The 15,920-nt window shown below is 35.0% G+C and overlaps 1 protein-coding gene across 1 annotated transcript in view; it reads right to left on the minus strand.

The window, feature by feature from the left end:
• Nucleotides 1–12,667: 12,667 nt before the first annotated feature.
• REDIC1 (regulator of DNA class I crossover intermediates 1) overlaps nucleotides 12,668–15,920 on the minus strand; it is a 71,407-nt gene continuing 68,154 nt past the window's right edge. The window contains 3 exon segments of the mRNA XM_065888107.1: nucleotides 12,668–12,901; nucleotides 12,903–13,075; nucleotides 13,078–13,123. Of these exon segments, the coding sequence (XP_065744179.1) occupies nucleotides 12,668–12,901; nucleotides 12,903–13,075; nucleotides 13,078–13,123 (453 nt within the window).

A 15,920-nucleotide genomic window follows, 5' to 3' on the forward strand; every position in this document is an offset into this window, starting at 1 on the left:
AAAAAGACCCTTCTGTCTGGGGGGAAAATAGAGTCGGTTTTACTACAACAATTGTTTTGAGAAGGCAAATTTGTTCCCATATGATATATTAGGGGACAATTTGAGAATGACATGAATTTCTTTTTTTTTTCTTCCGGCTTTATGGAGATATAACTGACATACAGCACTACATACGTTTAAGGAGTACAGCATATGATATGATTTACAGACCTCATGAAATGATTAACACAATAAGTTTAGTGAACATCCATCATCTCATACAGATACAAAATTAAAGAAATAGAAAAAAATTTCCATGTGATGAAAGCTCTTTGGATTTACTCTCTTAACTTCCATATGTAACATACAACAGTGTTAATTATATCTATCATGTTGTATGTTACATCTCTGGTACTTTTTTTATCTTATAATTGGAGGTTTGTACCTTTTAACTGCCTTCATCCAAGTCCGCCTCCCCACAACCCCAGTCTCTGGTAGCCATAAAGCTGATCTCTTTTCTATGAGTTTGTTTCCTGTTACATAACATAAAGATTTAATATTTCTATATATTTCAAGATGATCATCATGATAAGTCAAATTACAATAGGTCACCATACAAAGATATTACATACTTATTGAATCTTCCCCATCTGTATATTTCATACATGTGACTCATATTTTGCACCTGGAATTTTCTACCTATTAATCTCCATCACTTGTTTCTCTCTTCCCTGCACCCACTTCCCTTCTGGCAATCATGTGTTTCTTCTCTGTTGTTTTGTTACATTTGTTTTTTAGATTCCACATACAAATGAAATCATACATTATTTGTCTTTCTCTGTCTGACTTACTTCACTTAGCATAATATGCTCCAGGTCCATCTATGTTGTCACAAATGGTGAGATTTCATTCTTTTTTATGGCTGGTAATATTCCATTGTATGTATATATCACGTCTTCTATATAGATCCATCTATAGATGGGCGCTAAGTTTGCTTTCATATCTTGGCTATTGTAAGTAATGCTGCAAAGAACATAGGTGTACATACATCTTTTCTAATTAGTGTTCTCATTTTCTTCAGCTAAATACCCAGGAGTGAAATGACTAGATTGTATGGTAGCTTTATTTTTAATTTTTTTGAGGAATCTCAATACTATTTTCCAGAGTGGCTGCACAATTTACAGTCCCATTTACAGTGTGCAAGTGTTCCATTTTTTTCCCACATTTTCCCAATGCTTGCTGTTTGTTATCTACTTTATAATAGCCATTATGGCATGTTTGAGGAGATAACACGTGGTTTTGATTTGCATTTCCAGGATGATTAGTGATGTCAATCATCTTTTAAAAATTTTTATTTTATTGAAGTATAGTTGATTTACAATGTGTTAATTTCTACTGTGCATCAACGTGATTCAGTTATACATACATATATGTATATATATATTCTTTTCCATATTCTTTTCCATTATAATTTATCACAGGATACTGAATTCCCTGTGCTATACAGTAGCATCTTGTTGTTCATCCATTCTTTATATAGTAGCTTGCATCTGTTAATCCCAAACTCCCAATCCACCCCTTCTTCACCCTCCCACCACTTTGGCAACCAGAAATCTGTTCTCTATGTCTGTGAGCCTGTTTCCTTTTCATAGATAAGTTTATTTGTGTCATATTTTAGGTGCTACATATAAGTGATATCATATGGCATTTGTCTTTCTCTTGACTTACTTCACTTAGTATGATAATCTCTAGGTCCATTTATGTTGCTGCAAATGGCATTATTTCATTCTTTTTTATGACTGAGTAGTATTCCATTGTATATATGTATCACATCATCTTTATCCATTCAACTCTCTATGGATATTTAGGTTGTTTCCATGTCTTGGCTGTTGTAAATAGTGCTGCAATGAACATTGGGAGGCATGTATATTTTTGAATTATAGTTTTATAGTTTTCTTGGGATATATGCTGAGGAGTGGGATTGCTGGATCATATGGCAACTATATTTTTAGTTTTTTGAGGAACCTCCATAATGTTTCCCATAGTGGCTACACCAATTTACACTCCCAGCATCTGTGTAGGAGGGTTCCCTTTTCTCCACACCCTCTCCAGCATTTATTGTTTGCAGATTTTTTGATGACAGCCATTCTGGGTGTCAAGGATCTTTTAATGTGTTTGTTGGCCATCTGTATGTTTCCCTTGAAAAAAATGTCTTCAGGTGCTTTGCCCATTTTTAAATTATTTTTTTCAAATAACTGTTAGGCAAATGACAGTTTACATTTTATTTTCTTTATTGAGGTATAGGTGATTTATAATATTTTGTTAGTTTCAAGAGTATAACATAGTGATTCAAAATTTTTATAGATTACACTCCATTCATAGTTTATATATTATAAAATATTGGCTACATTCCCTGTACTATACAATGTATCCTTGTAGTTTATTTATTAAACTACATGGTAGTTTATACCTCTTAATCCCCTATCCCATCTTGCCCTTCCCTCTCCCTACTAGCAACCACTAGTTTGCTCTCTATATCTGAGAGTCTGTTTCTTTTTTGTTATATTCATTAGTTTTATTTTTTAGATTCCACATATAAAATATATACAGTATTTGTCTTTTTCTGACTTATTTCACTAAGCCTAATACCCTCCAGTTCCATCCATGTTGTTGCAAATGGCAAATTTTCATTCTTTCTTATGGCTGAGTAGTATTCCATTGTATTGGGGTGTATATCTATATCTATCTATCTATCTATATCTATCTATCTCTATCTATCTATCTATCTATCTATCTATCTATCTATCTATCTATCTCACATCTTCTTTACCCATTCACCTGTTGATGGATACTTAGGTTGCATCCATTTCTTGGCTGTTGTAAATAATGCTTCTATGAACACTGGGGTGCATATATCTTTTCAAATTAGTGTTTTCATTTTCTTCAGATATATACCCAGGAGTGAAATTGCTGGATCATACGGTAGTTCTAAGTTTTTTGAGGAACCCCCCTACTATTTTTCCACAGTGGCTGCACCAAATTTACATTCCCACCGACAGTGTATAAGGGTTCCCTTTTCTCCACATCCTCTCCAACATTTGTTATTTGTAGACTTTCTGATGATAGGCATTCTGACAGATGTGAGGTGACATCTCATTATGATTTTGATTTACAATGTTGAGCATCTCTTCACATGCCTGTTGGATATCTGTATGTCTTCTTTGCAGAAATGTCTATTCAGGTCTCCTTCCCATTTTTTTGATAGTGTTGTTTGTTTTTTCGATATTGAGTTGTTAAAGTTATTTTTATATTTTGGATATAATGCCTTGTCTGTCACAACATCTGCAAATATTTACTCCCACTCCATAGGTTGTCTTTTTGTTTTGTTGATAGTTTCCTTTGCTGTTCAAAAGCTTTTAAGTTTGATTAGGTCCCATTTGTTTGTTTTTGCTTTTATTTCTTTTGCCGTGGGAGCCCAATCTAAGAAAATACTGCTACGATTTATGCCAGAGAATATTTTGCCTACATTCCCTTCTAGAAATTTTATGGTGTCATGTCTCATATTTAGGTCTTGAAGCCACATTTAGTTTTTTTATGCATATTGTGTGAAGTTTTCTAATTTCATTGATTGACATGTAGCTTTCCAGCTTTCTGAGAACAACTTGTTAAAGAGACTGTCTTATCCATTGTATATTCTTGCCTACTTTGTTGTAGATTAATTGACCATAGGTGCGTGGATTTAACTCTGGGCTCTGTATTCTGCTTCATTGATCCATATGTCTGTCTTTGTGCCAATACCATGCTGCTTTGATTACTGAAGCTTTATAGTATTGTCTGAAGTCTGAGAGGGTTATGCCTCCAGCTTTGTTCTTTTTCTCAGGATTGCTTTGGCAATTCTGGGTCTTTTGTGGTTCCATATAAATTTTAGGATTATTTGTCCTAGTTCTGTGAAAAATGTCATAGGGATGACATTAAATCTGTAGATTGCTTTGGGTAGTATGGCCATTTTAACAATATTCATTCTTCCAATCCAAGAGAACATGATATCTATTTCTTTTAATTATCTTCAGTTTCCTTTAACAATGTTATATAGTGCTTAGTGTATAGGACTTTCACCTCTGTGGTTAAGTTACTCCTAGGTATTTTATTTTTATTTTTTTGACGGGATTTTAAATGGAATTATTCTTTACTTTCTCTTTTTGACATTTTATTGTTAGTGAAAATAAATGGAACAGATTTATTTATATTAATCTTGTATCCTGCTACCTTGATGAATTGATTTATTCGTTTTTGTGTGGAGACTTTAGGGTTCTCTATATAGAGTACCATGTCAACTGCAAAGAGTTACAGTTTTACCCCTTCCCTTCCAATTTAGGATACCTTTTATTTATTTTTCTTGTTAGGCTGCTGTGGATAGGACTTCCAATACTATGTTGAATAGAAATGGTGGATATCTTAGTCTTGCTACTGAATTTAGTAGGAAGGCTATCAGCTTTTCACCATTAAGTATTGTGTTCACTGTGGTTTGCTGTAGATGGCTTTTATTATGCTGAGATATGTCCCCTCTATACCCACTTTGGTGAGAATTTTTTATCATAAATGGATGTTGAATTTTATCAATTTTTTTCTGAGTCTATTGAGATGATTATGTTTTTGTTAATGTGGTGTACCACATTGATTTTTTTTTTATGTCAAACCATTCTTGTGACCCTGGAATGAATCCAACTTAGTCATGATGTATGATCTTTTTTTAAGTATTCTTGAATTTGGTTTGCTAATATTTTGTTAAGAAGTTTTCATCTATATTCATCAAAGATATTGGCCTATAATTTTTTTTGGCAGTGTCTTTTTCTGGTTTTAGTATCAGGGTGATGGTGGCTTCATAAAATGAATTTGGGATTGTTCTCTCCTCTTCGATTTTTTTGGAATTGTTTGAGCAAAATAGGCATAATTTATTTGTATGCTTGGTATTCCCCAGCTCTTAGCTCCATTTATCTTTTCTATTTTTTAGTCTCTATTTTATTTATTTCTGCTCTGATATTTATGATTTCTTTCCTTCTACTAACTTTAGGTTTCACTTGTCTTCTTTTCCTAGTTTCTTTTGGTATAAAGTTAAGTTTTCTATTTGAGATTTTTTTGTTTCTTGAGGTAGGCTTTTATCACTATTTATAAATTTCCCCCTTAGAACCACCTTTGCTGTGTCCCATAGATTTTGGACCATTGTGTTTTCATTTTCATATGTCTCCCATATTCTTTTATTTCTTCTTTCATTTCTTCAGTGATCCATTGGTTTAGTAGCTTATTGTTTAGCCTCCACATGTTTGTATTTTTTGCAGATTTTTTTCTTGTAGTTGATTTCTAGTCTCGTAGTATTGTGGTTAGAAAAGTTGCTTGATATTGTCTCAGTTTTCTTAAATTTACTGAGACTGATTTTGTGGTCTAGCATGTGATATATCCTGGAGAATTTTCAACGTGGACATGAAAAGAATGTGTAATCTGCTGCTTTTGGATGGAATGTTCTATCTATATCTATAATCTACCTATCTCTCATCTATTAAATTCATCTGGTCTTAATGGGTCATTTAAGGCCAGTGTTTCCTTGTTGATTTTCTGTCTAGATGATCTGTCCGTTGATGTAAGTGGGCTGTTAAAAGTCCCTTACTATTATTGTGTTGCTGTCAATTTCTCTCTTTATGTCTGTTAATATTTGCTTTATGTATTTAGGTGGTCCTGTGTTGGGTGCATATATATTTGCAATTGTTATATCTTCTTCTTGGATCGATCCCTTTATCGTTATGCAATGTCCTTCTTTCTCTTGTTACAGTCTTTGTTTTAAAGTCTATTTTGTCGATATAAATACTGATGCACCAGCTCTCTTTTGATTTCCATTTTCCTGGAATATCTTTTTCCATCCTTTCAACTTTTAGTCTGTGTGCAACTTTAGATCTAAAGTCAGTCTCTTATAAGCAGCATATATATGGGTCTTGTTTTTGTATCCATTTGGCCAGTCTATATCTTGGGGTTTGAGCATATTGTTCATATAAATTTATAGTAATTATTGATATGTATGTACTGATTGCCATTTTGTTGTTTTGGGGTTGCTTTTGTAGTTATTTTTTGTTCTTTTGTTCTTTTGCTCTCTTCTTTCATGATTAGATGACAATCTTTAGTGTTATGTTTGGATTCCTTTCTATTTTGTGTGTATTTATCATTATAGATTTTTGGTTTGTAATTGTCATGAGGTATACATTATTATTTTAAGTTGCTGACCTCTCAAGTTCAAATGAATTTTAACAACACTGTATTTTTATCCTCTCACAACATTTGTTTTGACCTATTTTACATATTTTTCTTTTGTGTATACCTTAACTAGTTATTGTGGATATATATTTGATTTGACTACATTTGTCTTTTAACCTTCTTACTAGCTTGTATGTGGTTGATTTACTGCCTTTACTATACATTGCCTTTACCAATGAGATTTTTTCTTTTGTAATTTTCCTGTTTCTAGTTGTGGCCTTTTCTTTTTCACTTAGAGAAGTCCCTTTAACATTTGTTGTAAAACTGGTTTGGTGGTGCCGAACTCTTTTAGCTTTTGCTTGTCCATGAAACTCTTTATCTATCAAATCTGAATGAAAGACTTGCTGTGTGTGTATTCTTGGTTGTAGCTTTTTGCCTTTCATCTCATTAAATATATTGTATCAGTCCCCTCTCACCTGAAGAATTTCTGCTTAAAAGTCAGCAGATAGATTTATGAGAGTTTCCTTTTATGTAACTTGCTGCTTTAATACTACCTCTTTAATTTCTAACACTTTAACTGCAATGTGTCTTGGTCTGGTACTCTTTTGCTTGATCCTGTATGGGACACTCTGTGCTTTCTTAACCTGGATGTTTGTTTTCTCTTCCAGCTTAGGGACATTTTCATCTTTTATGTCTTCAAATATGACCTCTGCCCCTACTCTCTCCTCCTTCTGAGACTGCCCTATAATGTGAATGGTAGTAAACTGTCCTCATTTCTTTTTGTTCTCTTTTCAGTTCAACTTCAGTCATTTCCACTATTCTGTCTTCCAGCTCATTGATCTATTCCTCTGTATCATCTAATCTACTATTCCTTCCAGTGTATTTTGAAATTTCAGTTATTATTTTCTTCACATCTGTTTGGTTCTTCTTTGTATTTTCTCTCTGTTGAAGATTTCTAACTTCTTATTCTGTTCATCCAATGTTCTCCTGAGTTTTTGCGCATCTTTAGAGTCATTCCCTTGAACCCTTTATTGGGTAGATTGCTTATCTCCACTTCACTTAGTTTCTCTTCTGAGTTTTACCTTGTTCTTTTTTTTCTTGGAACTTATTCCTGTCACCTCATTTTGCCTAATTTGCTGTTTTTTTTTTTTTTTTTTTTTTTTTTTTTTTTTTGCGGTACGCGGGCTTCTCACTGCCGTGGCCTCTCCCGCTGCGGAGCACAGGCTCCGGACGCGCAGGCTCAGCGGCCATGGCCCACCGGCCCAGCCACTCCGTGGCATGCGGGATCCTCCCGGACCGGGGCACGAACCCGTGTCCCCTGCATCGGCAGGCGGACTCCCAACCACTGCGCCACCAGGGAAGCCCTAATTTGCTGTTTTTATGTCAATGTATTTGGTAGGTTGGTTACACTTTCCAATCTTGGAGAAGGGACCTTTTGTAGATGTTCTATGCTTCCCAGCAGTGCACTCCCATCTGGTTACCAGCGCTATATGCTCTGGGGTGCCCCCTATGTAGGCTGCATGTGTCCTTCTGTGGTGGTGGACTGACTACTATGGACTATCTAGCAGTTGTGGTCGGCTCCTGGTCCATTTGGGGGCCAGAACCTGTCTTGTGAAGAGGCTTCTGGTCACTGGTGAGTGGGGCCAGGTCATGAGATGGCTGGCTGTGGAGCCTCAGGGGGTTCCAGGGCTAGTGTTGGCCTATTGGTAGGTAGAGTCAAGTTATGGGGTGGGTGGTTGTGAAGCTGGGGTTCCTGGATTTAGTATCAAACTGCTGGTAGGGGGGACTGGTTCCTGACATGGCTGGCTTCACAGTCCAGGGTATCCTAAAGCTGGTGTCAGCTTACTTGTGATTGGGGCTGGATCCTGGTGTGCAATGCTGAGGGTTCCAAGGTGTCTTGGAGCTGGTGTCAACCTACTGGTAGGCAGGCCAGGGCCCAGGATGTCCTGGGAGTAGTGCTGGCCCATGGGTGGGTGGACCCAGGACACTAGGTGAATGCACAAAACTGCACCCATTTGAACTGAACCATATAGATATATACAAAATATATACAAAATGAACACACATCCATTAAAAACTTAGCAGTTACCTGTTATCTTTTAAGTTTTCATATTTGTGGATATCTATATAAACAGACAGATATAGATATCAACATTCAAAACAGATCTAAATATCTTGATTCAAAAAGGCCAAGCAGTGCATGTAAAAGTAAAGCTTTAATTATTAAAGAGAAGTTTGAAATAATAAAGTAATTTTAAAGGAATGAGAGAACATGTGGTAGCTCCTCAGCAACAGGCATAAAGGAATATATATTGCAGACCATCAGAGAAAACACTGAAAAGATAAATAAAGTCCATCGCTGGAACAACTTCAAGTGTTGCAAAGTCAATAAGAAGAGGGCCTAAAAAAATAGAAGCAGTGGAAAAATTGTGCATATGGGTTAAAAACCAAACAGTAAAAAATTAGAAACTTTTTCCACAAAGAGAAATCAGTACCTGTATTCAAAAAGCTTAAATATAAATTGCTGTAGCCTACAAAATTGGGTCCTTCATGCTAGTATTGGCTAGTATGGTGGTGTCAAATAGTGCTAGACCTGTAGGGCTGGAAACACAATTCTAGAGTGACTTGTTATTTTTCTATCAGGATTTGGATGGTATTTTTACAGTCTTTTGGCATTCATTATTGCTTTTAAAAATAACCTAACAGTGTTGTTGTCCTTCTAGGAAGGTCATTTTCTCTCCAGTTCCTTTCAACACCTTGTCTTTGAGGTTTGCCATTTCACTATGCTGGGTTTAGACATGGATGTCACATTATTTATACTACTTGGAATCTGTTGGCCTCCTTGAATTGTGGATTAATATGACTGATGAATTCTGGAAAATTCTCAGCCATTATCTCTTCAAAATCCTATTTCTCTCCTGTGCTATTGATACTTCAATTAAACATATGTTGGAGTTTCTCATTATATCCTTGTCACTGTTTAATTCACTCTCTTTCATATTTTCTATTTCTTTTTCTCTCCTGCATCTGGATAATTTATTATGATGAATATTTCATTTCACTAATTCTCTCTGCACTTGTATCTATATGCTTCTAGTCCCATTTACTGAGTTTTCAGCAGGTGGCAGAAATAGAAAACTGGTACAAGAGAATTGTAAAACCAGAAAATTATTTATGTTAACATTTGAGTGACACCAATAAAGACAATTCATTCAGCTATTTGTCATGGTCCCTAACTTGTCAGTATGGATTACCTCAGAAGCAAATCATAAGCCAAGAATTTAAGTGCATGTAGTATGTTTGGGGTGTGATCTCAAGAAACACTGGTATGGAATTGAAGAAGTGAGATAGGAAAAGAAGGAAGCTAACAAAGGGCTTACTATCAAGCAAGTTACCATTGAAAGCAACTGAAGCATAATACTTCTGAGGAACTCTGGAAGAACAGTGTTTCTCCAACTTTAGAATGTATAAGCATCACCTATTTAAGCACAGATTCTTTGGCTCCACTCCAAGAGATTTTGATACAGTAATTTTGGAGTGGATTCTAAGAATTTGCATTTCTAACCAACTCTCAAGCAATGGTGATGTTGATGTTACAAGTCAGTGGATCACACTTTAAGCAGTGGTGTAGAACACACTTCTGAGGACACTATCCTGCTCAAGAGGCAAGGGAACTGGGGTGTTTATTCACCATCTACCATCAGTCATTGCTCTAAAAAGACCACTTTCAGACAGTATTAATACCCTGGTACTACCTTCCTGCCTGCACATAGGCCAAACAGGTATCTGCAGCAAGGAGAAACCCCTCAGGGAATGAGTCAAATGTGCTGGCAGTTGGAAATCAGGTTGGCATGTATTGAAATGGAAAGTGCCAAGGTAATGTGAACAGAGTACTGACATTTGCCATACTGCCATATATGGTGTCATGGGGAAAATAAATATGAAACAAGAAATTACACAATAACTTACAATTACGATGTGCTGTAAAAGTAAATTACATGAGACTACCCCTAAATATAGCTTCATATTATTTCAGGTGGCAACTTTTCACAAACTGTTAAACACAAACTCCAGATCGATATTATATACAATAGCCATTATTGGATGTACAGTACTTTATTTGAAGTCACTGTGATTGACAGTTTATATTACAAATGTGTGCAGAATCATTAAGTTTTCCATTTTGTTTCATTTGGATAAAACTTAGCTAGGGCTTTGTTCTATAAACCTTAAATTGCAAATATGGAAGAAGGCTATGTTTACCTCAATTTTTTTCATTAAATTGTTTCACCAAGAGAAACTCTAAACTAGTATTTTGAGAAGTATGTTATAATCTATTCTGTTATATATGTCCTCTTTATTTTGTAAATCTGTACTCACTTTCCTATCCAGATATATTTATTTCCCTAAAGAGTTAGCAACTACAATGTTAGGGAACAGTCCATAAAAATTCAGGGGTTCCAAGAGCACCTTCAGATTTGATAATTTGTTGGAAGGACTCAGAACTCACTGAAAGCTGTTATATTCACAGTTACAGTTTAATACAAGGAAAGGAGACATTAAAATCAGCCCAGGTAAGAGGCACTTAGTACAGAGTCTAAGAAAGTAATACAAAGCTTCCAGTCTTCTACAAGTAACGGACAGTGTTATTTTCCTGGTGTCAATGTGTAACAACACACATTACTGCCAACCAGGGAAGCTCACCTGAGCCTTGGTGTCCAGAGCCTTTACTCTGGCTCTATCACAGTGGCATGACTGACAGCCCATATGGCTGATTTCAGTTTCTAGCCCCTTAGGAAGTTGAGCTGATATTGCTTGACTCAGAGTCCCATCCTAAATCACACTGTTAACTATCTGGCTTGGCCCAAGGTCCCAAGGCAAACAAAGACACTTCTATCAGCCATGACACTCCAAGAGCTTAGAGATTACCTCACAAAAGCCAAGGGTAAAAAACCAGATCTCTTTTGGGGCACATTTAAATTCTTTACTACACTGAACCTTACCCTGCTATCATTGTGTGCAGTCATTACACTAAATAGCCCCTATATTTTTCCTTACCTTACTAATCTTAACTGCCACATTATGATATTGATAAAAATGTAACTAGGTGTGAACTTTTGTAATGAATGTGCTTTTAATAGCTGCTAGACTTTGATTTGTATTTGGGGAAAAAATCAGTTTACATGATATTTGAAACAACCCAAGATTCAAAGCTCAATCTTATTCTAGTATCACCAGTATCGTCTTCTTTTCCATATATAGGTCTTCATTACTACAATATGTCATATTTTACAAAACAATGCTCAGGATAATCAATCCACTATGAAATACTTTTTATTGAATACCAGGATGAAAATCGGGCCTTTTGAAAAACTACCAGTGTACATCAGATAATTATATTACCCTTTCATGAGATTATTACCCTACTTTAAGAAAATTATTTTAGAGTTCATTGTGCTCTCTCTGAGGCAGCAAAGAGAGCTTCCTAAAACTAGCTAAAAACCTAAAGATTGCTACTGTTTAAATATTAGCTATTAGTGTTTCTAAATTGTTAGGTTTCAGATCACCTCTGTAAAACAAACTATTGAGTGATATGTGTACATGTAAAAATGCAGCATCTAATCATCCTTTAACAGAAAGTCCTAACAATTTTATTTTTGTTACAGTTAGATATCAGAATGCCCCCTGCTGGTCACTTTGTAATATACCCATACAAATGTCCATTTTCTAAAATGACTAGTGTGAACATTTAAAATCTTGACCCAAAACAATAATTGTTATGTTGGAAACAAAGCCCATATTTTACAAATGAGAAATTCTGATGCATTATTTATGAAAATCTTATGTAATATTAAAATTAGTAAACATAAATTATTTTCCAATGTTGATCAATTCTTTTACAAAAGCATTAAAACATTTTTTTAATCTTGAAGAGAAAAACCATTCCTCTGAATTAATATAAGCAAAAACAAAAAATGTTCTCCAAATTAGAAAAAAATACTTTATCTAAAAATTAATGCCAGAATTTTTAATGATGGTATAGTAGTTAAGAGAAGTAGCTAAGAAAATTCTTATAATTAAGTTATAAAACATATTTGGTATTATTTAGTATTATTTTCTGTCTTAAGCTCTTGGGAGAGAACATTTTTGCCAAAAGATGCAACAGCACTAAATTTTAACATAAATGCAACAAAGAAGTAATTAAACATATTTTTAATCCATAAACAACAGCATGTCATAATGTAATTAATAATTACCATAAGAAAGATAGTAAATTTACATATATATTATTTTCTAAAAAACTTTGACATACTAAAGCTATTAAAAATACCTATGGGAATACTTCCACCTAGTTGCTTAGCTACAAAAATATTCTCATTCTTTATTATGTTAATAAAACTCTAAACGTTAAACCAAATGCAAAATCTCAGGCTGAGGTTTTAGAATATTAGTTGTTTTTAAGGATTTCCTGCCCTCCAGTGGTATCTGCCTTAATATTTTCATTGCACCTTTCAACGTTACAAAAAGAAGACACATCTTTTCTACATTTACATTTTGAAATTATATCACATTGTATGGCAGCATCTAATTTTTCTTCAATTACAGGTTCACTCTCCGTTTGTATCCATGCATCACACCTTGCAACCTGTAGAATGCAGTTATTATTGGTTACTTTTTGGAAATATATGTGCTGAATTACACTGAGACTGTGGAAACTGATCTATATTACTATTCATTGAGAACTGGTTAAAATCCTCATTTTGTTTATGAAATTTGGCATTGTTTTTAATAATCCTATCACATGGAAGTTTCTCCATGCTTTCTAAATAAAAATTATTAGTTGTTTCTTTGGTTTGATGGATCTCCTATTTGAACCTTCAATTTGATCTTCATCTTCAGATGGCTAAAAGAAATTTAGTAATTTTGCTCTTAATGATGCTGAAATTAAAAAAAAATCAATCAATTCAAAGTAGACATTCTTTTTTTTTTCGGTACGCGGGCCTCTCACTGTTGTGGCCTCTCCCATTGCGGAGCACAGGCTCCGGATGCACAGGCTCAGCGGCCATGGCTCACGGGCCCAGCCGCTCGGTGGCATGTGGGATCTTCCCGGACCGGGGCACAAACCTGTGTCTCCTGTATCGGCCACTGCGCCACCAGGGAAGCCCAAAAGTAAACATTCTTAAAATTCACATTATAGAAAATTTCAAAAAAAGAAGAGACTTTGGCAGGTGGCAAATCAACCTAGATTTAGAATTTTTTTTTAATCAAGGTTATGGATTTTAAAATAGCATGAAACAATAATAATCCTTATATTAAAGATGCAAAAGCACAAAAAAGAGAAAATTTTTGTCCATTATTAGTCTTCATACTCATAGGTGACATCACCCTACTACCTTTTCACAGAGAGGAAATGAAATACAACATATACTCTTTAACTACTTAAGAAGAGTGAAGTAGAAGTATAACTTTGAAAGAAAAAGCTAACACATACAATTTGTTTTAATATTCACTCATTGAGTCATTAAGTCAAAAAATATCTATATTGTATCTTTCACAAGCTCAGTCTCAAAAAAGACTCATTAAGAATGGTATCAGCGGGCTCCCCTGGTGGCGCAGTGGTTGAGAGTCCGCCTGCCGATGCAGGGGACACGGGTTCGTGCCCCGGTCCGGGAAGACCCCACATGCCGCGGAGCGGCTGGGCCCGTGAGCCGTGGCCACTGAGCCTGCGCATCCGGAGCCTGTGCTCCGCAACGGGAGAGGCCACAGCAGTGAGAGGCCCACGTACCGCAAAAAAAAAAAAAGAATGGTATCAGCTAACAGGAAATCAAATAGACAAAAGAAAGGTTAAACAGCAATAAATATCAAAACTGTTATATAAAAAAATCAAATTTTAAGAACTTTTAATAGGTCTAGATTTCAATTTAGTAGCTTGAATTTTTCAACTTCAAGAAAAGTTTATCTTTTAATTACTGAACTAACCAAAATACTGTTTTGATAAAAATCTTATATAAAAGTATTGATTATTCTAGCTAAAAATAAAAAGCAAAGTTAACATAAAAAAACCTAAAATGAGATATAGACCTCAGCTGATTGGCACTAAAATAGGAAAAGTAAGCCCAAGAAACAGCATTAAAACTGGCTGGGCATAAATTAGAGAAAATAGGATCAGTACATTTATTTATTCAAGAAATAAATACTCAGCACCTGCAATGTGAGTGAAGCAGACATATTTGCTGCTCTCTACAGCACACACTCTTATGTGTGGAAATGACGTTAATCAAATAATTACACACAAGTATATGTAATTACAAATTGAAAAAACATTATGAAGAGCAAGCATGAAGCACTTCAAGAGCATAACTAAGGAGCCTAATTTAGATTGAAAAGCCAAGGAGGGGCTTTCAAAAGAAGTGACATATTTAAGCTGCGACCTAAAGGATGAATAACAGTAATGTAAGAAACAGAATACATAAATGTGCTGAAGCAGAAAAGTGACTTAATAAGCTAAGGAAGTGGAATGTCAGTATGCGTAAAGTGTGGTGAGAGAGGAATACTAGAAGTTGGAGATGTAGCCAGGGGCTAGATCACACATGGCCTGTCACTAATGAAAGCAGTTTAGATTCTAAAGTAAAACAGGAATCCATTGAATAAACACAGAAGTAACATCATTCAGTTTAAGTTTTCAAAAGACCATGATGACTGTTAACTAGAGGAAAAGTGGGGCAAGAGTGGAAGTAGAGAGATCTCTTGGGCAACAACCATAACAGTTCAAGAACAAGATGATGGTACCTTAGATTAGATTAGGGATTAGTACCCTAGGTGAGAAGTAGATAAATATGCAATTTATTTTGGAGGTAGAATTGATTGGATCAAGTGATGAAATGAATATGGTTAAGGAAGGCAGATGAGATAGAAAGAAATGCCAAACTAAAGTTTCTGGCATGAACAACTGAGTGGATAGAAAAGGGATCCACTAATATGGGAACTATCAGAAAAACTGATATGGGGAGATCAGAAGTGTTCAGTTTTTTGTGAAATATCCAAGAAGATATCCAATAAGAAATTGGACACCTAATTAAGGATCTAAGCTAAAGTCATAAAGTTGAGAATTGTCATCAACCAGGTAATAGTATAAAAAATCAGTGGAGTATGTAACATCATCTAGAGTTTGGAGTGTAGGTTAAGAGAAGAATAGGCTCCTGAAGCAAACCCTAAACATTACAACATTTATATACAGGGAAAGGTGGAAGAGAAGTGGGCAAAGGCATAAAGTAGCATTCAGAGAGGTATGCAGGGAACTAAGATAGTGTGTATCACAAAAGCAAAGAGAAAAAAATGTTTCAAGAAAAGAAAATAATAATTTCTATTAATATTGTTAGAAATTCTTATAAAATAACTGAAAATTGTCCAATGAATTTGGCATCGTTAGAGGTCATTGGTGTCCTCCCTCAGCAAGAGCAGTTTGGACAGCAAGCTAGAGACAAAAGGTAGGTGAAACGAAGATGGAAGAATTAATGGAGAATTCCATTTAAACATGTGATTTGTGAAAAACTCACTCAGAATATAATGCCATTCCAATTATTCAGATTACAGTTCCCACTCAGCATTAAACATGTCGCTCCAATTATTCAGATTATAGTATTTTATAGTTTTCTTCACATAAGTCTTGAGACTTTCTTTTTGTGTGTATTATTGGTTGT

The sequence above is a fragment of the Phocoena phocoena genome, chromosome 11, assembly GCF_963924675.1.
Source record: "Phocoena phocoena chromosome 11, mPhoPho1.1, whole genome shotgun sequence".
NCBI classification, from domain to species: Eukaryota; Metazoa; Chordata; class Mammalia; order Artiodactyla; family Phocoenidae; genus Phocoena; species Phocoena phocoena.